Source organism: Macrobrachium nipponense, chromosome 13, assembly GCF_015104395.2.
Source record: "Macrobrachium nipponense isolate FS-2020 chromosome 13, ASM1510439v2, whole genome shotgun sequence".
Classification (NCBI taxonomy): Eukaryota; Metazoa; Arthropoda; class Malacostraca; order Decapoda; family Palaemonidae; genus Macrobrachium; species Macrobrachium nipponense.
The window spans coordinates 78687647-78707848 of NC_087206.1; the positions used below are offsets into that span (position 1 = coordinate 78687647).

The window sequence follows — 20202 nt, forward strand, 5'->3', positions numbered from 1 at the left end:
TTGAGACTACATATTGGAGGTGCAATTCAGTGTTTGCATCTCATTATCTGAAGGACGGAGAGTGACCTATGAGAAGTGCTTCTCGCTAGGTCCTTTTGTATCAGCAGATACAGTACTGGGTCTTGGAGCAAAGACTGATCCTTAATTTTGTGTTTTTATCGTACATAAAACCTCTTGTCAGATATGTGCTTGGTTTTCTAGTAGCAAGCTCACTACTGTCGCACGGGAGCAGAGTGTCATTGCTGTAGGGATCAAGGGTATGTATGACTAGTAGGGGAGTACAAAATTTTTTTTTTGTATATTTTGTAATGAAAGTGTAATTATGTTTCGAGTTTTTTGGTTGTTTGTGAGGAGTTCGGGGATAACTCCTTACAATCTTAGAACTAACATGGATGTTAGGATCAGGTGATCGGGATCGGTTTTGTGCTCCTTGAACAAGGTGTATTGTCATGTTAGTGGAATAGCACCCAATGACAAAGGCCTTTAGGCTCTGCCGAGTAAGTGGATAAGACCCCATTGGCAGACCCACAAGAACTCTTAGCCATAGATCATTATCTCGCTGAGGCTCTTGAGGCTAAGCAGACTCCAAGGCAGTAGCCGCGAAGTCTTCAGCCTAATAAGGTAGGAACCAAGGTTTATAAATACCTACAACATATGTTGTTTACCTGTCTATTTCAGTAGTTAGCTGTCTCTTACCCACCACCAATGGGTGCTAATCAGCTAAGTATATATCTGGCAGGGAAGTTGAATGTATAAAAATGATATTGTCATGTTACAATAAAGTTTTATACATACTTACCTGACAGATATATACGATTAATAGCCCACCCAGCCTCCCCGCAGGAGACAGGTGGAAGAGAAGAATTCTGATTAGAAAACGGGGATGGTTCCTAGTCCTGCCACCCAGGGCAGGGCGGTAGATCACCTGACCTACCTGTAGCGTGTGCCGCGAAATTTGAAATTCTGTCGGAGACGACGGAGTCTATAGCTAAGTATATATCTGTCAGGTAAGTATGTATAAAACTTTATTGTAACATGACAATATCATTTTTCCTTACGTCCGCGCAGTAACTCTTCCGAAAAAAATCAGAAATTTTTTCGTGTGATTGTTGTAATGTTTACACCATTTTAAATTAGCCGTTACATAAAGTTTTATATATGATGTGTGCAATTTTATGTAGAATACAACAAAATATGATTGAAGGTTGTAGCTTTTCTCATTTTTTAAATATTTGCATATAAATCATGATAAATAGAAAAAAAACCACGTTCGGTCAACTTTGACTCTACCAAAATAGTCGAAAAACGCAATTGTAAGCTAAAACTCTTACAGTCTAGTAATATTCAGTCATTTATCTTCATTTTGAAACAAATTGGAAGTCTCTAGCACAATATTTAGATTTATGGTGAATTTTTAAAAAAAACTTTCCTCCACGTGCAGATTCTCCGCCGCAAATCTCTGAAATGCGTACGTCGCATTATCGATATATTTGCTCCATTTCATATTAGGCTTTTCATAGAGTTTTATGTATGAAAATGTGCGCAATTTCATGTTGAATACAACAAAAAATAATTGAAGGCTGTAGCTTTTCTTATTTTTGAAATATTTGCATATAAAATATATATATAAAAAAAATTTGACATTAGGTCAACTTTAACTCTTCCGAAATGGTCGAAAACTGCAATTGTGAGGTAAAACTCTTACAGTATAGTTATATTCAATCATTTATCTTCATTTTGAAACAAATTGGAAGTCTCTAGAACAATATTTAGATTTATGGTGAATTTTTTACAAAAAAATTTTATGTCTGCGCGTTATGAATTAATGTATCATTTTGTGATAATATTTTCTCTGTGTTGCTTTGATCCTTTTACAATGTGTTATATACCAAAATGATCACAATTTAGTGTACTATACAACGAAAAATTTTTTAACTCGTTAGCTTTAACCATTTTGCTCACAGCGCGATTTGAATACAATTATATATGAAATTTTGTTTTAGCACTATCATATATATTGCATTATTTATATATGATAATGGTATTTTTTTCATTTCTGATGGTTGCATACTAAACTTCAGGCAATGACAAAAAAAAAATAGCCAAAAATTAACTCTTAATCTTGAAAACTAAACGCGCTGTGATTTTTTGAAAAAAATATTTTTCCGCTTCGGCGCTCGCTCTGAGACTGCCTTGGTCATACGGGAGACGATTTTTATTATACCCCTTCGGCGTAAGAGGGTTAAGAATAAAAGTTTGAACTGCCACACCCTGTAGGATTCATTTCTGTATGTCACCAACATCTCATAGAGGAATGAACCTTGAGATGAAATGGTTAAATCAATTTTAAAGCTCAGATTCTAACTTGTCTTTTGTAATTGGAAAATATAATGATAACCATCTTCTGTTGGTAGATAGGCTATCGAGCCTGGATATGCAGACAGCATGGTAGATTCTATTTATTTTAACTTGTCTGGAAAGGGAGCTGACACACCTGAAGGAAGCTGTTGTGATGGATATTCACCATAAAATAAATTTTCTTTTTTAAAGGAATTTGTTTCTTGTAGTAAGTCTGAACAGTATATTGATGGACTTCAGTACCTCTCCTTACCATCAAAGGCAGTACCAAGGGGGATGTTGGCTAGATGAGAGCTGTTCTTCTTTTGGTGTGTATCTTAGGAGCTGGTGGTGGGTTTTGTTGTTTATGCTATTCAGCAGATATCCACATTATACAATTCTTGTACTCTTACCTGTGGAAGAGGAAAGATGTCCTTTTACTTTAGGTATATATGACATCCCAGTTTCATCATTTTAGTCTGAAGATGTTTTCAGATAGGTTTCTTACCTAATACTTTATTTTCTCTCTCTGCAGATGATAAAACTCCTGACAGTAAAGTCTCTGCCAGTGTTCCAAATTCCTTGCAAAAGACTTATGACCTTCAGGATCGAGTCACTGTATGGTCTGACTATTTACGACCTCACCTTCACCCTAGTACACTGTTTCTCTTGGATGACAACAGTGTACTTAATGGAACTCTGAGCACTGAAGGGAGTTGGGGATTTCACTCTGGCATTTCTTTCTGGCAACGAGAAGACATAGAAGATGGAATCACTGATCGTATTAGAATATTTGCAGAATCCTGTGGTTCACTGCAGGTAAGATTCAGTGGGTGTTCAAAATACTAGTAATAAGTTAGAGCCCTCTCTCAGTCTACTGTAACATTAAGCAGTTTTGAGACCAGTGCACACTCAGAATTCATCACCCAGCAGTGGTAATATACTAATTCAAATACTACTGATCATTATTATCTAGTGGCCTGTTGCATACGTAATTGAAGGCTTCACAAATTATGATGATTTTATTATAACCCAAGTATTACTGTAAGTTGATAATCTTTGGTTTACATAGTTCAGTGAGATAAGAGGGTTATACGTACTTTTATGTATGGAAAAAGTACGTATTTTGAAATTTAATGTTTTCTGTAGTTTGGAATTACTAGGTTAAGTATGAAAGGTAAAATTAATTTTTTTCAGGGATTTCAAGTCATATGTGATGTTCATGATGGAATGGGAGGTATCAGTAATGGAATACTGGCTCATTTGGAAGATGAATATAGATCAAAAGACTGTTTGACCTTTGCAGTAATGCCACCTTGTCTGTCACCGGAGACGCCACAGTTAAAATTACTTATGCAAAGCAATATCATACAGGTAAGTTATCATTTGTTATTGTATTTTGCATGTCACTGAGCAATTCCCTAAGAGAATAAGGGCATCACATTCTCACCCATTTGAATATTTGACTTTTTTATGCGTTAATGTAATGTGCTGTAAAGTATAAGAATAATTTGTTCAGATACGTAATACAAACCATCGGTCCTTTAACAATAGGAATGTAACTTGTGGCAGCTGGAACCGGTCGTAAGCTTCGAACAAGGGAGTTCGGTAGTTAACTGCTTGTCCGACAGTCAGCGCACCACGCGGCTGGGAGGTGAAGATTCACTTTGCTTTCGGGCGCGCTGGGTGACAGACGTGTTCTCCACTTCTCTCTACCCTCCTTTTGTCGTATGCTTTGTTTCTTCAATTTTGGCTTGCTATTATTGTGTGATTGTGTAAAATACTGTAAGTACTTGTGCTTTTGTATTTTATTACCATTATCATGGATCGTGATCTGGAGAGTTCCCCCCCCCCCCCCCCCCCCCCCATCAGCCACAGGATTTGCCCTGGTGTGGAGGGCCGTAAGTGTGGGGCCTTCTGCTCCTTCTTGGGGGTTGATTCTCATGAATTTAGTGCTCGTGTCGGGGGCACGAATGCTCTTGCGCCGAGCCCTGTGATATGTGTGTTTTGTGGTCGGAGGAGCAGTGGGCTCGCTTTGAGAGGAGGAGGAAGCTACGTAAGCCTGCCAGGGAGTCATCGGAAAGTTCTCCGGCTACTCCCTCATCACGGACAAGTCGTCTTCTTTCCTCCCTCCATCTCAGCTCCTGCGTATGGCTCCTTCCCCTTCGGGGGGGGGTTTCCTCGCTCCTTCCCTTCGCCCAATCCGTCGAGCGTGGAGGAGGGGGCGAGGTACCCCGACATCCAATTGTACTCGGGGTCTTCCGTTCGCTCGGAGTGGAACTTGTTCCCCCCCTCGGGCGAGGGGGAACCACTCCTACTAACCCGACTTTTGCCTCCTCAGGTGCGACTGCCACGGGTGACAACCTCAGCCAGGTGTGGTGCTCGCTGGGTCTCCAGGGGACACTGAGTGTTTGGGGGGCTGTTGCATCACCTGGCGAGTGGCTATGCTCCGGATATGCATGGTCCGGTAACCACCACCACCACCACCATATTGACCCCTGGGTATGCCGCCCCTCCTCACCTGGTTTATACGCAGCATATTAAGATGGTGACCCCTTCAGCTGCAGTGCAGGCACCGTTTCCTAGCGTCCAAGGAGGGTCGTAACACCACCGCCCGGGTTCGCCACTCTCGCCTTAGCCCCCAACTTCCGGTGCCCCAAGAGCTCGCCCCTGGACCTGCCACCAGTACCCAGGAGGTCACTGGCCGCTGCCCCGCCTCCTGATGTACCTGCCGTATCTGGACCAGCCCCTGCCGACGTCATTCCTGCCTGTGGTGTTGCTGCTCCAGTCGCAGGTCCTTCCGGACAGGTGCAGCCGGGCCGTGTTGCTTCGGCAATTGCCCCGGCTCCGTCCTGGATGGAGGACCTGACGACTGTCCTGAGGAAACTGACGAAGAAGAAGAGGAAGAGGAGGAAGATGTTGTCGTCGTCTTCATCGTCGTCTGTTGCCGCCTCTTCCCCTTCGGCTTCCAAGGTTTCACGGCCGAGGAAGAAGAAGGCTGTCTCCTCCTCCCCTAAGAAGTCCTTCGGGAACTTCTAAGGGCTCGTCTCACTCCGGTGGGACGGGGGGTCTTCCGCTGGTCCTCCCGCTCCCTCGGAAGCGGGGCCCGTCTCTCCTTCCGCAAGGAAGAAGAAGACGGGGACCAGAGGGGTACCGGATAACTCCGGTACCTCCTCACCTGGTGCCAGCCAAAGTCCAGGCTTCCGAGTTCGCTCAGCGCCAGGACCGAGGCATGGAGCGGAAGACAGGTGAGAGTCGCTCAGGTGACTCCCGCCAGGCCAGTGATTGCTCTTGTAGCGATACGTGGGTTCCCAGGGTTGACGTGACGGTCCCAGACCGGCTGCGGGTTGAGACAAGGAAGAGGTCCCCTCGGTCGCCGAACCGGCCCAGTGGCTCGACGCGCCGTGAGGACAGGCCCCACTCCCACCGCGACAGTAGACTCTGCTGGTTCCCTGACCGCTGCTCCCACCGGGACCGGGCAGGTAGGGGGACCAGCAGCAGCTCCTCTGACACTCGGGACCGGAGTCGTTGTTCTCGGTCCAGCTGCTCTCCTCCGGAGAGCCGCGCGACCAGGCCTGCAGCTCGATCGCCACTGCGGGTTGGCGATCACCTGCAGCCCCCCAAGCACACCGGTTCTGCCGGTGGGCGAGGGGGGAGCGTCAGGTCTTCCTCTCCAATCCCTTCAACTTCCTCGGGGTACACCGGGAAGAGTGAGGTGAACCGGAGTGATCATGGGGAGCGCGCTCCTCACAGTCCCACCACGATGCCCTACGAGTCTGGCACGGTCTTAGAACCGACCAGGTCGTATGCACAAGTGGCCAGAGGGGTCTGTTGCGGTTCCTCCTTCTGAAGGAGGAGGGTCTCGGGAGGCGCTCTTGCTGGAGGGACTTGATGGTCCGACTCCACAGGACACAGTCACTCCCGAGATCCAGAGGTCGTTTGCAGAGGTTGCCTGATTCGTCAGCACAACTACCTTGGGGAAGGATCGCCGCTCCCACCTTCTGAGCCTACGTCCAGGCTCGAGTCGTTTTGGGGTCCTAAGAAGAACCCAGGACGACTGTGGATCTGCCGTGATCTGCTCTGGCTGACACGGTGCTGTGCCAGGTGGACGCTCTCGTCTCCGGACAGGAGGGTTCACTACAGTCTGGCAGGTCATCCAAGCTACTTCCCCCGCCTCTACTGTGAAAGAGGAGATTCTACGTGCCATCGGAGGACCCTTTGCCGCCCAAACAGGTTAACCCGGAGCTAGCTAGGCTAACTCCGGGGGTTTCTCTGCAGCAGCTCCTGTCAGTGTCAGAGAACCTATGGTTCTCGCAGCAAGAGGCACTCGCCTTGGAATCGACCGCCATGGCAGCATTCCAAGCAGTCTCCTGGCTAGCCTGTGGTCCCTCACAGTGTCTAAGGACACGGCCACCTCAGGAAACATCACTCCTGAAGGTGACCGGCTTTCAGGAGACTGTGCCAGTCTGGTGGTAGAGCCATCTCCTACCTAGCCCACCAGACGGCAAACCTGTGGGCCAACCTGGTTCTTCGGCATAGGGACGCAGTCCTCACCCGAGTGACCAGGGCGGCTGGGCGTGAGGCGGCTCTGGGTCTTAGCAACGGACTGGTTTAGAGTTCCTCCTCTCTCTTCCCAGGAGAGATGGTGGATGCTGTGGTGGAACAACGGCACACTTACGACAGTGACCGTTTAGTCCACCAGGCAGTCTCGAAGGCATCTGGGCAGCCTCGAGCCACTGCGGCCAAACCCAAGAGTTTGGTTAACGTTTCCTCTGCGGCCAAGACAATCGCATCGTCGAAGCCAAGAGGAAAGACTCTGCCTTCGACTTCTTCAAGGAGCGACCGTCACCAGCCCTCCTCCCAGCCCTCCTTCTCGCGAGGGGGAGCTGGGAAGAAGAAGTCGAAGAGAGGTGGGAAACGCTAGGAACGGCGTTCCCCCTCACCTGCTGCCGGAAGTGGGGGGGTGCCTGGCGGGCCATTGGGCAACATGGCAGTGCTATGGAGCGGAGACCTGGATAGTAGACGTCCTTCGGGAGGGGTATCTACTACCCTTCGAGTCTCGGCCACCCCTCACCTCCAACCTGGTCCACCTTCAGACTTACGTTTCCGGATCATCCAAGGACGTAGCACTTCGGCAGGAAGTCCAAGCCATGCTGAGCAAAGGAGCTGTGGAGATCGTCAAGGATCGGTCACCGGGCTTCTACAGCCGTCTTTTCCTGGTGGAGAAGTCTTCGGGGGCCTGGTGCCCGGTGATGGATCTCTCTCCCCTGAACCAATTTGTTCGCCAGTCTCGGTTCACGATGGAGACGGCACACTCCGTGCTCAACTCTATTAGGGAGAACGACTTCGTTCTTTCAGTGGACTTGAAGGACGCGTATTTCCAGATAGCCGTTCATCAATCCTAGAGGAAGTACCTCCGCTTCATCCTTGACGGGACAGTGTACCAATTCAGGGCACTTTGCTTTGGTCTCTCAACCGCCCCACAGGTGTTCACGCGAGTGTTAACTCTGGTGTCTGCTTGGGCCCACTCGTCAGGGATACGTCTTTTGAGGACTGGTTAGTCCTGGCAAGCTCCCGCTCGCAGTTGCTACAGGACAGGGATCGGCTCCTTGAGTTCTGCCGCAATCTGGGGATCGTGGTAAACTTCAAGAAGTCAGATCTCGAGCCCAAGCAGAAGATGAAGTACCTGGGTATGCTGATCAATACGGTAGCAGGGCGAGTCTTCCCTGCAGACTCGTGGATCAGCAGATTCAGGGAGGCAGCCAACCAGTTCCTGTCTCGGCAGGAACAGCCAGCTCAGCATTGGCAAGTCGTGATCGGCCACCTGTCGTCACTCGAGAAGTTAGTCCCTCACAGGCGTTTTCACCTGCGGTCTCTCCAGTGGAGTCTAAAGGAGAGTTGGTCACAGGCAAGAGACCCACTGTATTTCCCCGTGTCCCTCACGGAGGAGGTGAGGCAGGACCTAGCCTGGTGGCTTGACGACAGGAACCTCGCAAGAGGAGTGCCTCTCCGCATTCCCCCCCGGGAGATGTTGCTGTTTTCAGACGCGTCAACCGAGGGATGGGGCGCACACCTGGAGGAGTTGCTGGCTGCAGGCGTGTGGGATCATCACGACAAGCACCTTCACATCAATGTACTGGAGCTCAAGGCAGCATTTCTCACTCTCCAAGAGTACCAGGACCGTCTAATGGGACACTTTGTGGTGTTGATGTGCGACAACACCACAGTAGTGGCATACGTCAACAAACAGGGGGCCTAGTGTCCCTCCCGTTGCACCAGTTGACTAGCTCACTCAATAGAGCTGTCAGCTCGCTACATTCTAGGCAAGAGGACTGTAGTAGCAGACAAGCTCGGCCGTCGGGATCAAGTGATAGGGACCAAATTGTCCCTACACCAGGATGTGGCGGAAAGGCTCTTCAACCTATGGGGGCGTCCAGTCGTGGATCTGTTTGCTACCCGGCACAATAGAAAACTTCAGGTTTTTTACTCGGCTGTGTTGGACCCATGAGCAGCTGCAGAGGACGCTCTTCAACACCAGTGGGACAACCTCTTCGTTTACGCCTTTCCCCTGTTCTGTCTGATTCGCAAGGTGATCAACCGAATGCTGACCACCCCGAATCTCAAGGTGATCCTGGTGGCTCCCAAATGGCCGGGTATCCGGACCTGCTGGCTCTTCTCGCAGAAGTACCGAGAGAGATTCCCCCATGGTGTCGTAGATGGGGTGTATCTCTTCTCAGAGCCACTCTTCAGCAGGTAGCGGATTTCCTTGTGTTTCTTCGCCGAGAGAAGCTCCTCTCCGTCCCCACAGTGAAAGGATACAGAGCCGCCCTGGCCCTAGTCCTGAAACTGAGGGGAGTCTAACTCGTTCGAGATCTCCCTGCTAATGAGGAGCTTCGAGAGGTCTTGCCCACCCAGGGAACTCAGGCCCCCGGGGTGGGACGTGACTCTCATCCTTAGGAGTTTGACTCGAAGTCCCTTCGAGCCACTCCGAGAGTCGTCAGACAGGGCTCTGATCCTCAAGACCCTCTTGTTGCTGACCCTGGCATCGGAAAAGAGAGTAGGGGAACTGCATGGCCTTTCCTTTGACGTCAAGCATTCCAGGGGATGGAGATTTGTGAAGCTCGATTTCGTACCGAACTTCGTAGCGAAGACTTAGAATCCTTTGGTCCCTGCCGACCGGTTCGAGTCTTTCACAATCCCCTCCCTAATAGACTTCATCGACAACGATGCGGATGAGATGCTGCTTTGTCCTGTGAGGGCACCACTACGCTATCTGAAGAGAACTCGACGCCTCTTTGTTACCACCAGGGTGACCAAGAAAGAAGTATACAAGAACACTTTCTTTCTGGCTGCGTGAGGTGATCAGGAGGGCGTACGAAGCTGATGGTAGCGACGACATCCGTACCCTTCGTCCGAGAGCCCACGAAGTCAGAGGTATTGGTCCTTCCCTTGCGTTCCGCAAGAACTTCTCCGTGGCGCAGGTACTGAAGGCAGGGGTCTGGTCCAACCAGACCACCTTCACCTCCTTCTACCTTCGGGATATAGCCCACAGGTCCTTGGACACTTTTTCCTTGGGACCCGTGGTGGCTGCTCAACACGTGTAGCTTACCCAGCACCCGAGCGGACAGAACAGCATCGCATCCTTGTGTGACTGCATGAAGGGATGGGTGAATGAGAGTGTGAGTGGCCTTCTCTTCCCCATCTTTTTCTCTCCCTCTACCTGTGGGCAGAGGGATGAGGTCATCACTGCGCTGGAACAGGAGGCGATGTAGGTAAGCTACTCGATCGAGCCGCATCCTATCCCTTTCATTAGGGATAGGAGCGATTATCCACCACTTCCCCCAACAAGGGGGGGGAGAAGTGGAAGCCAACAAGAGACAACCCTTGACTTCATATTGCTTCTTGCAGTAGGAACAAGTTCTTGCTTGCTAGTTTTAAGAGGTACGCTTGCCTCCCTCTTATTACTTGGGTCCAGAGATCTGATCATTGATCCTGCGGTACATACCCTGATCATTGGGCAGAGGCTAGGATCCCTCCCTCTGCTCTTACGACAGGGAAGGAACCAAGGTTGGACTAACACCAGTCTGTTCATAAGACTCAGATTCCACCCACCAAGAAGTGAGTCTTCCTATTGTAAAGGACCGATGGGTTTGTATTCGTATCGGAACAAATAACAATTTGTCGAAAATTGTATTTTTCCTAACTATACAAACCTGAGGTCCTTTACACACAGTCCCACCTCATGTCACCCCTCACTCTGTTTTTTCCTGGGCCTACAGCAAAGTGGATCTTCACCTCCCAGTCGCGCGATGCGCGCACTGTCGGACAAGCAGTTAACTACCGAACTCCCTTGTTCAAAGCTTATGACCGGTTCCAGCTGCCGTAAGTTACATTCCTATTGTAAAGGACCTCAGGTTTGTATAGTTAGGAAAAATACAATTTTATACATGCGACTTACCAGGCAGATATATACTTAGCTATAGACTCCGTCGTCCCGACAGAATTCAAAACTCGCGGCACACGCTACCGGTAGGTCAGGTGATCTACCATTCCCGCCGCTGGGTGGCGGAATCCCAACCATTCCCGTTTTCTGAGCCAGATTTTCTCTGTCGCTGAGGCCGGCAACAACTGTTGTTTTGTCTCTCCTGATTGGAATTCTGCTCATTTGCCGAGAATTGGTTGGACTCATTTGGTGAAGTACTCTTGTTTATTCTCGGGATTGGCATACGCTTATTTTGGACTAGATTAGGATTTGGATTTGGTTTTTTCTATTAAGAGGGCTGAAGTTAAAGTAACACCTAAGTTTAGGGTTTGTGCAAGGGAAGAATGCAGAACTAGGTTGTTTAAAGCAGAGGTAGATCCTCATACGCTTTGTAGTAAATGTAGAGGGTCTGAATGTGCGTTTGATAGAACTTGTGCTGAATGTGAAGGGCTTTCGGAGCAAGGATGGAAGGATTTAGCTTCTTATATTAAGAAAAGAGAGAAGGATAGAGCTAGGAAAGCGTCAGCTAGAAGCTCTAGTAGATCTTGTTCTTTTGAGCCTGAATCAGAAATTAACAAACTAGATGATGTTTCTCCCATAACCTCAGCCCCTTCTCCCTGTGTTGAATCTAAGGATTCATTTTCAGAAATGGAAAAAATGAGATCCTCGATCAGGGAGCTTCAGGAGCAGCTTAAAGCTATGGAAACACAAGGTAAGAGTGTCAGTGAATACAGTGACCCAGTGCAGTGGAGGGGGCGTCTGATCGGCTCCGCATTGCTCTAGGCCTAGACCGCTTCCAAACTCCCAGGACCAGGGGAGGAGGAATGTCAAAAGCCGCAGGGAGGATGTGGAGCATCCCCAACGATCAGGCATCCCTTCGGCAGACCCTGAAGTAACGACCCAGGCTGCCTTGGATAGCCGTAGAAAAGGCATCCTGGAAGAGTGTTTTTCTGCGTCGGACTCCTCCTCATCCAGGCGTGGATGGAGCTCTTGCTTCGAAGTCCCTCGTCCTCTGAAGAGATCGTGGGTAGCGCCGAAAGGAGACGCTTTTGATTCAAGCCCAGAGCGATTTCCAGAGGATTTTCCTTCGACTAGTAAGAGGGCGAGAAGACCGTCTCCAGCGCCTCAAGATCAGACTAAAGCTTTTCCTGCTTAATCTACAGGAGCAAATATCCTCCTTGGTAGGCGCTCTACATAATGATTCGTCTCGAAGAAAGACTCCTCCCTTCCAGTGAAGAGATCAAAATTTTCTTCTCCTGGTAGGAGAGAAGTTTCTCACTCTAGCAGGCGCTCGTCACCGTAGAGACTCTCTCGTTCTCCCTTTAAACGATCCTCTCCTATCTATAGGAAGAAGTTCCCAGCGGTAGCCGCTCGCAGAGCAAGCGGTCAGCTACGTCTCTTAGGAGTAAGTCAGAGTCGGACTCCTCTTCTGAGGATCAGGATAGGCGTCAAGAGCCTAAGAAGCAGGAGCTTGTTAGAAACATAGAGTTGACAGAGCCTAGTAGGCGCCAAGAATATCACAGGCGTATAGAGCCTAACAGACGCCAGGAGTCTTGTGAGAGGCGTCAAGAGCCTACAAGGAGTCACGACAAGCGCCAGGAGTCAAGCAGCGCCGGAATCAAGCAGGCTTCAGGAGTCGAGCAGGCGTCAGGAGTCGGGTAGGCGCCAGGAGTCTAACAGAAGCCAGGAGTCGAGGCAGGCGTCAGGAGTCGAGTAGGCGCCAGGCTCCCTTGTTACGAGCTTAGGTCAGAGTAAGACCCCGCACCTTCGCACATTTATGAGTTCTTCGGAGAGTAGGAGCCCTTCACCTGGTAGGAACAGGTGACTGAGAGAAGATCTCGTGCGTTTAAGAACTCTATTGCGCCTTGTTGTAGCAAGGATTTGTCACACGGACGACGTTCTTCTTCGTTTGACAGAAGTCCCTCGACAACTAAGAACCGCTCTTCTCCTGAAAGGATCCCCGACAGCCGGAGACTTAGAAGAAGTCTCGGATGAAGAATTACCTGTGGATGTAGTAGTCTCTGATTATAAGAGATTGTCCTTGTTGTTGTTGCAGGAGTTCGGAGATAAGCTTCAACCAGCGGATCCGCCCTCTCCAGGATCTTTGCTATCGAGCACGAAGTCTCCAAAAGCATCTCATTTGTAAAAATGCGTCGAGCCCTTAGTATGAAAAAAGCGTTAAAGGATTTGGAGAATGGCTTAAGAATAAAAGAGAGGCGGGCAAGACTGTTTGCATGCCTCCTTCAAGTTTGACGGGTAAACCTGGAAGATGGTACGATACCCAGGAACCTATGGGCTTAGGACTGCCTTCATCGGCAGACGCAGGATTACGGCTTCCTTCTTAGTAGATTCTTCAAGGAGGCGCGCTCTACTATCAGCAAAAGCTACTTGGGGGATGTGTGAACTGGACCATCTACTAAGGGACTCTTTAGGACGCTCGAAGTATTCAATTTTATGGACTGGGCGTTGGGAGCCTTTGCGAAGAGAGCCCAAGATCCCGAATTTGTCACGATGGAAGAATTATCGAGTGTGTTATCGTGTCTGGACAGAGCGGTGATGGACGGTTCGGTGGAAGTGGCTGCTCTTTTGGATCGGGAGTTTTGAAAAAGAGAGCAGTGTATGGGTCTTTCCTGTCCAAGTCAGTATCTCCTCTACAGAGGTCGGCCTTGCTATATTCGCCACTTTCGAACCACCTTTCCCACAGGACACGGTGAGGGATGTAGCAAAATCATTAGCTGGAAAAGCCACACAGGATTTACTGACACAGTCAGCAAAGAGGTTCAAGCCTGCGGTTCCTTTTCAAAAGAAGGATAAAGCACCTCTTCAGCAGCCCTTTCGAGGAGCCTCTTCCTCCTCAAGAACCCCTTTTAGAGGTAGAAGACCGGATACCAGAGGAAGGCCTTCCAGGAGACCTGCAGGGAAGGCAAAAATGAAGAAGAAGTCCTCCAGATAGCGGTAGGCGCCAAGACTGTCGAACTTTGCCAGAGGTCTGGGCGAAGAGAGGGGCGGACAGCTGGAGAACCCTCTCGATCCTCGAGAGAGGATACCTCATCCCCTTCAGGGAATATCCTCCCTTAACAAGAACTCCAAGGGAGTTAACAGCGAGATACAACGATCCTGTCAAGAGTCAAGCTCTCCTGCAAGCATTAGAACTTATGTTGCAGAAAATGGGCATAGAACCGGTTCAAGATCTCCATTCACCAGGTTTCTACCCAAACGGTCTAATTTCCTGGTACCAAAAGCCTCGGGCGGGTGAGGCCGTTTTGGACGTAAGTGCGCTGAACGTCTTTGTGATCAAGAAGAAGTTCTCGATGGAGACCTCTTCCTCTGTACTTTCTGCTCTTCGTCCAGGACTGGATGGTATCCCTGGACCTTCAAGATGCATATTTCCATGTGCCAATTCATCCGGCATCAAGGAAATACCTAAGATTCATGTCACAGGGAAGAGTGTTTCAATTTTCGAGCGCTTTGCTTCGACTTTCGACGGCCCCGCAAGTCTTCACGGGTATCCTAAGGAATGTGGCACATTGGCGACATTTAGAGGGATCAGAATCTGATGTATTTGGACGACTGGCTAATACGAGCAAAGTCGAAGCAACAGTGTCTGGAGGACCTTTCGGTAACATTTAAAGATGACGCAGTCATTGGGACTCCTAGTCAACCTCGAGAAGTCCCAGCTGGATCCCCAGCAGAACATAGTTTATCTGGGGATTCGGATGGATTCTCGGGGTTTTCTAGCGTCTCCGTCAACAGAGAGAATAGAGCGCTGCCTTACAAAGGTGTCAGGATTTCTAGGGAAAGAGCATTGTTCCGCGAGGGAGTGGATGGAGTTTGCTGGGAACCATTTCCTCGTTGGAGCAGTTCGTTTCCCTAGGGAGACTGCACCTAAGACCCTGCCTTTTTTTTTTTTCCCTTCAAGTATTATCTGAAGGAGAACTGGGATCAAAGTTCCCAGGACCTCGAAGAGTCATTCAGGATAACGGACAAGGTCAAACAAGATCTTCGGTGGTGGTTTAAGACCCGAAGAAACTCGGTCAAGAATATCCTTGCACATAAAGAGCCCTCTCCGAGCGTTGTTTGCAGACGCATCGGACGTAGGGTGGGGAGCAACGTTGGATTCGCAAGAAGTGTCGGGAACCTGGGAAGGAGCTCAGGTGTCCTGGCACATAAAACAAAAAAAGGAACTGCAGCCATTCACCTAGCTCTCTTGCACTTTCAAGAACAGATATTAGATCGATCATTCAGGTCAATTCACGAACACGACAGCCCTAGCATATATAAGGAAGCAAGGGGGAACTCATTCATTCTCCCTTTACGAGACAGCGAGGGAGTTGTTGCTTTGGGCGCAAGAGAAGCAGATCTCTCTTCTAAACGAGATTTTATTCAGGGAGAGAGAAATGTTTCGAGCGGATCTGCTAAGCAGAAGAGACCAAGTGCTCCCCACCGAATGACTCTCCACCCTCAAGTGTGCGATCAGTTATGGGGGTTATGGGGGAAGGCCGAACGTAGACTTGTTCGCAACCAACTGGAACAAGAGGTTGGAGAATTATTGCTCCCCCATCGCGGATCCAAGAGCAATAGCGATAGACGGTCTCCTCATGGATTGGAAGGGAATAGACGGGTACGCTTTTCCCCCCTTCAAACTGGTAGGGGAAGTAATAAGAAAGTTTTGCCTCCTCAGAGGGAACGAAATTAACTTTGATCGCTCCCTTTTGGCCAGCCCTAGATTGGGTGACAGAGTTGCTGAGTGGATAGTGGATCTTCCCAGATCGCTCCCACTAAGGAGCGATCTTCTCAAACAACCCCACTTCGACAGGGTATCACAAAAAACCTCCCCGCTCTAAGTCTGACTGCCTTCAGACTATCGAAGGACTCGTTAGAGCGAGGGGTTTTCTCGCGAAGCTTCAAAAGCAATCGCAAGAGCCAGGAGACCATCCACATTACGGGTGTACCAGTCGAAGTGGGAAGTGTTTAGAAGATGGTGCAGGACGCATGAGCTATCCTCTTCCAGTACCTCTATAACCGACATTGCAAATTTTCTTCTTTACCCTTAGAAGAAAGTGTGGCCTAGCGGTATCTACGATCCAAGGGGTATAGAAGTATGCTGGCCTCGGTGTTTAGGCATAGGGGTCTGGAGGTGTCGGACAATAAGGATCTACATGACCTTATTAGGTCTTTCGAGACCTCAAAAAGTCAGAATAATAAAAATCCCAGTTGGAACTTGGATATAGTGCTGCATTATTTGATGTCTGAAAGATTCGTACCTTCCAATAATTCTTCTTTTAGGGATTTGACGAGGAAATCTCTATTCCTGTTCGCCTTAGCCACGGCAAAAAGGGTGAGTGAACTTCAAGCGTTAGAGGGCAGAGTGGGGTTTAAGAAGGAGGCTGCAATTTGCTCTTTTAAGCCTCTCTTCTTAGCCAAGAACGAAAACCCATCAAAACCGTGGCCTAGAAGCTTCGAAGTGAAGGCACTATCTCTTCTTACGGGGGAAGAAAAGGAGAAGACCCTTTGTCCAGTAAGAGCGCTAAAATTTTATTTACAAAGAAAGTCTCTTTTGGGAGGTACGCAGGAAAGTGGTGTTCGGTCAAGGATTCTACAAGACCAATATCAAAAAACGCCCTTACGTTTTTCATTAAAGACGTTATTAAGGAAGCGCATCTTAAATGGTGGTAAGAACAATTTAAACTCCTCAGGGTAAAGCACACGAAGTGAGGGCCATAGCAACCTCAATGGCTTTTCATAAAACGTGGTCCCTTCAAAATCTAATTGAATCCACGTATTGGAAGTGTAACTCAGTGTTCGCCTCTCACTATCTAAGGATGTGAGAGTTATTTTAGGAGGAAAGGCTTATGAGAAGTGCTTTTCACTGGGAGCATATGTGTCCGCGGATTTAGTGCTGGGAGGAGGAGCTGAGGTTAATCCTAATTAGTTAGGTTATGTAATTTTAACATTATGGTGTTTGGTTTTTATGGTTGACTGAAAGAGGGTATAGGAAGAACCTTTTCAGTTCTTAGATTTAACATGGTTAGGAAGGTCAGGTGGTCGGGATTAACTTTTGGTCTCCTCGTTGTGCATTATGTAAAGCCTAAAGCTCTGTCATGTAAGAGGGCTAGCCCCCATTGATAAGATACAGGTCAGGCTCTGCCATGTAAGCGGTAAGCCCCATTGGTACGATCCATGCAGGTTCTGTCGCGTAAGCGGGCTAGCCCCCATTGACAATTGATCCAGAAGGGCTGTTTCGGTCATAGTGGTTTACCTCACTGAAGCTCTTGAGGCAGGCAGACTAAATGAAAGTAATCATGAAGTCTTCAGCCCAAACAGGTAAGAACCAAGGATTGATATCCTACAACAATTGTTGTTTCCTGTTATTAGAATTTTGTTTATATATATAGCTGTCTCTCGCCCTCCACCAAGGGTGTCAATCAGCTAAGTATATATCTGCCTGGTAAGTCGCATGTTATGATATGTTAAGATACAATAAAGTTTTATACATACTTACCTGGCAGATATATACGATTAAGGGCCCACCCAGCCTCCCCTCAGGAGACAGGTGTAAGAGAAAATCTGGCTCAGAAAACGGGAATGGTTGGGATTCCGCCACAGCGGCGGGAATGGTAGATCACCTGACCTACCGTAGCGTGTGCCGCGAGTTTTGAATTCTGTCGTACGACGGAGTCTATAGCTAAGTATATATCTGCCAGGTAAGTATGTATAAAACTTTATTGTATCTTAACAATATCATTTTTCGACAAATTGTTATTTTTTCTAACTATACAAACCTGAGGTCCTTTACACAGTCCCACCTCATGCCACCCCTCATTCTGTTTTTTCCTGGGCCTAAAGCAAAGTGATTCTTCGCCTCCCAGTCACGCGGTGCACTAACTGTCGGATAAGCAGTTAACTACCGAACTCCCTTGTTCGAAGCTTACGACCGGTTCCAGCTGCCGCAAGTTACATTCCTATTGTTAAAGGACCTCAGGTTTGTATAGTTAGGAAAAATACAATTTTCGACAAATTGTTATTTTTCATTATTAATAGTAGACAGATGGAACATTTCAAGAGAGGTGAAAAACTTGATAGGAATATACATTGTATTGCTTTCATCAGAATGTGAAAGGGCTTATCTGTTTTGCTAAAGTCAGGTTACTAAAAGGATTCCAGTCTCAAGTAAAATTACATTTGATGTTACTATATAGTAGTTATTCAGGTTGAATGATCCTGAGTGCATTTAAACAGTATAAGTAATTGCATGGCTTTCCATTACAGTAGTCCCCCCCTGTATTCGCAGGGGAGGTGTACCAGATCCCCCCCCCCCCCCCCCCCCCCCCCCCCACCCCCCCCCCCCCCCCCCCCCCAACGAATAATGAGAATCCGCCAATAATTGGAACCCTTATAAAAATGCTGAAAACCGCCTATTCTGTTAGTTAAAACTCAAGAAAAACCCACTAAAAATTTTTATACTTGGTTTTTTAATAGTATTATCACAAAAAGTGCATTTTAGGATGAAATTGATAAAAAAACAGGAATTTCTGGATATTTCTCATTGAAAAATACTGCGAATAGGCGATTTTTTTGCGAATAATGGGGGGAAATGTTCTCAAGAAAAATCTGTGCATGCTTGAGTCCGCGAATCCAGAAAAACGGATACCGGGGGTCACTGTATTTCTTTTTCTCACTATGCAAAATAGAATTTACTGTTATAAAAATAAAGGTTTTTTTCAGATACACACCCATTACACTATGATAGCCTAATACAGTGTAGTATATTAGTAGCAATCTTCAGACATGTCCCAAAAGAAGAAAAAATGGTAATTTGTCGAAAATTGCATTTTTCCTAACTATACAAACCTGAGGTTCTTTACAATAGGAAGGTAACTAGCGGCAGCTGGAACGGTCGTAAGCTTCGAACAAGGGAGTTTGGTAGTTAACTGCTTGTCCGACAATGCGCATACACGCAACTGGGAGGTGAAGAACCACTTTGCTTTAGGCCCAGGAAAACGCAGAGTGAGGGGTGGCATGAGGTGGGACTATGTGTAAAGGACCTCAGGTTTGTATAGTTAGGAAAAATGAAATTTTCAACAAATTGCCATTTGTTCCGATACGAATACAAACCATCGGTTCTTTACAATAGGAAGACTCACTTCTTGATGGGAGGAATCTGAGGGCCGTATCCAGAAATCATACGACTGTTCTTTGTATGCGATCGTCATGGTCTTGCCGTATCCAGAAACCACACGAACATACGCAGGCCTTCGCATTTAACGATGTAATTTTGGAACCATAGTGAGCGACGCGTCACATGGGTACCCCCTTGCGATGGCAGAATTGAAAGAATGTAAATTTCAACTCTTCATCAAAACACATTTGCCAAAGTGACTTATCTACAATGCCTATCGAAAATATGAAACAATTTGTGTTAAAAAGACATGAATAAAAGCACAACAAAGATCTTGAAAGGAATACTTTTAAGAAGACTTTGCTTGCCGTAAATGCCGACGACGGATGAATTCGAGCTCATCGTAACATAAACAAACGGTAGATCAGCTGTCTTGGAATTCTTTTTCTTCAAAGTAGACTCCGTTGACGTGTTTACAATTTCCTTTTCTTTTCAAAAAAAACAGAATTACGTTTTAAAATGGTATACTCTAGAAAGCTTAATGTGGTGGTATATTATTGCCCAAGAAAAGTTTAAAATCAGAACAGCCACTTGAAGCTCTCAAGTAGGCTGGTGATGCAAGCGTGAAATTCCATGTAGGCTGTTTGTAATAAGAAAGTATGGAAGTGTAAATGACTAGGCTAGGTTCCATGTGATACTAAAATGAGATTGTCCAAGGCTTTAAAAAAAAGGATGAAGCTAATTGCCTATGGTAGTGGCTACCAATATGTATGGGTTGCGATGGCTTTCACAGGTAGTGAATTGCCAAATCTAGTAGTACCTAAGCCAAATTACTGATTTCATACAGGCTATATAAAATTTTAGTTCAGTTACGGAGAAGTATTTCTTCTCTCTCTCTCTCTCTCTCTGTATTGATAAATTTAATAAGGAATTTTCAGTATTTCCGTTAGGTTAATACCTAGATACCAAAACCATCTTAGAATGCTGTGTTCCTTTCCTACACCTGGGCTTCACCCACTTTGGCCCCCACCTGACTTAAATATGCATCCGTAAGTAAACAGGCTGAGGCGGCGAAACAAAAATTGAATAGATCAGAAAAAGTTTCAACAGCAATACAGACTTTCAAAGGAACTGTCCACTGAATTGTTAGAGAATAGAACCTCACTAACCTAATTCTCTGGACCAAAGAGGTTGGTATATCCAAGGCACTTGTGTATATATTATGTATGTGTTGAGCATTAGAAACACTGTTTATTCAGCTTTT

At 47.2% G+C, this 20202-nt stretch overlaps 1 protein-coding gene across 1 annotated transcript in view; it reads left to right on the top strand.

Moving 5' to 3' along the window:
* Positions 1 to 2645: 2645 nt before the first annotated feature.
* The window catches only part of LOC135225371 (protein misato homolog 1-like), a 104020-nt gene continuing 86463 nt past the window's right edge, over positions 2646 to 20202 (top strand). The window contains exons 1-3 of the mRNA XM_064264702.1: positions 2646 to 2688; positions 2873 to 3156; positions 3535 to 3711. Of these exons, the coding sequence (XP_064120772.1) occupies positions 2646 to 2688; positions 2873 to 3156; positions 3535 to 3711 (504 nt within the window). The remainder of the gene's footprint in view (positions 2689 to 2872; positions 3157 to 3534; positions 3712 to 20202) is intronic.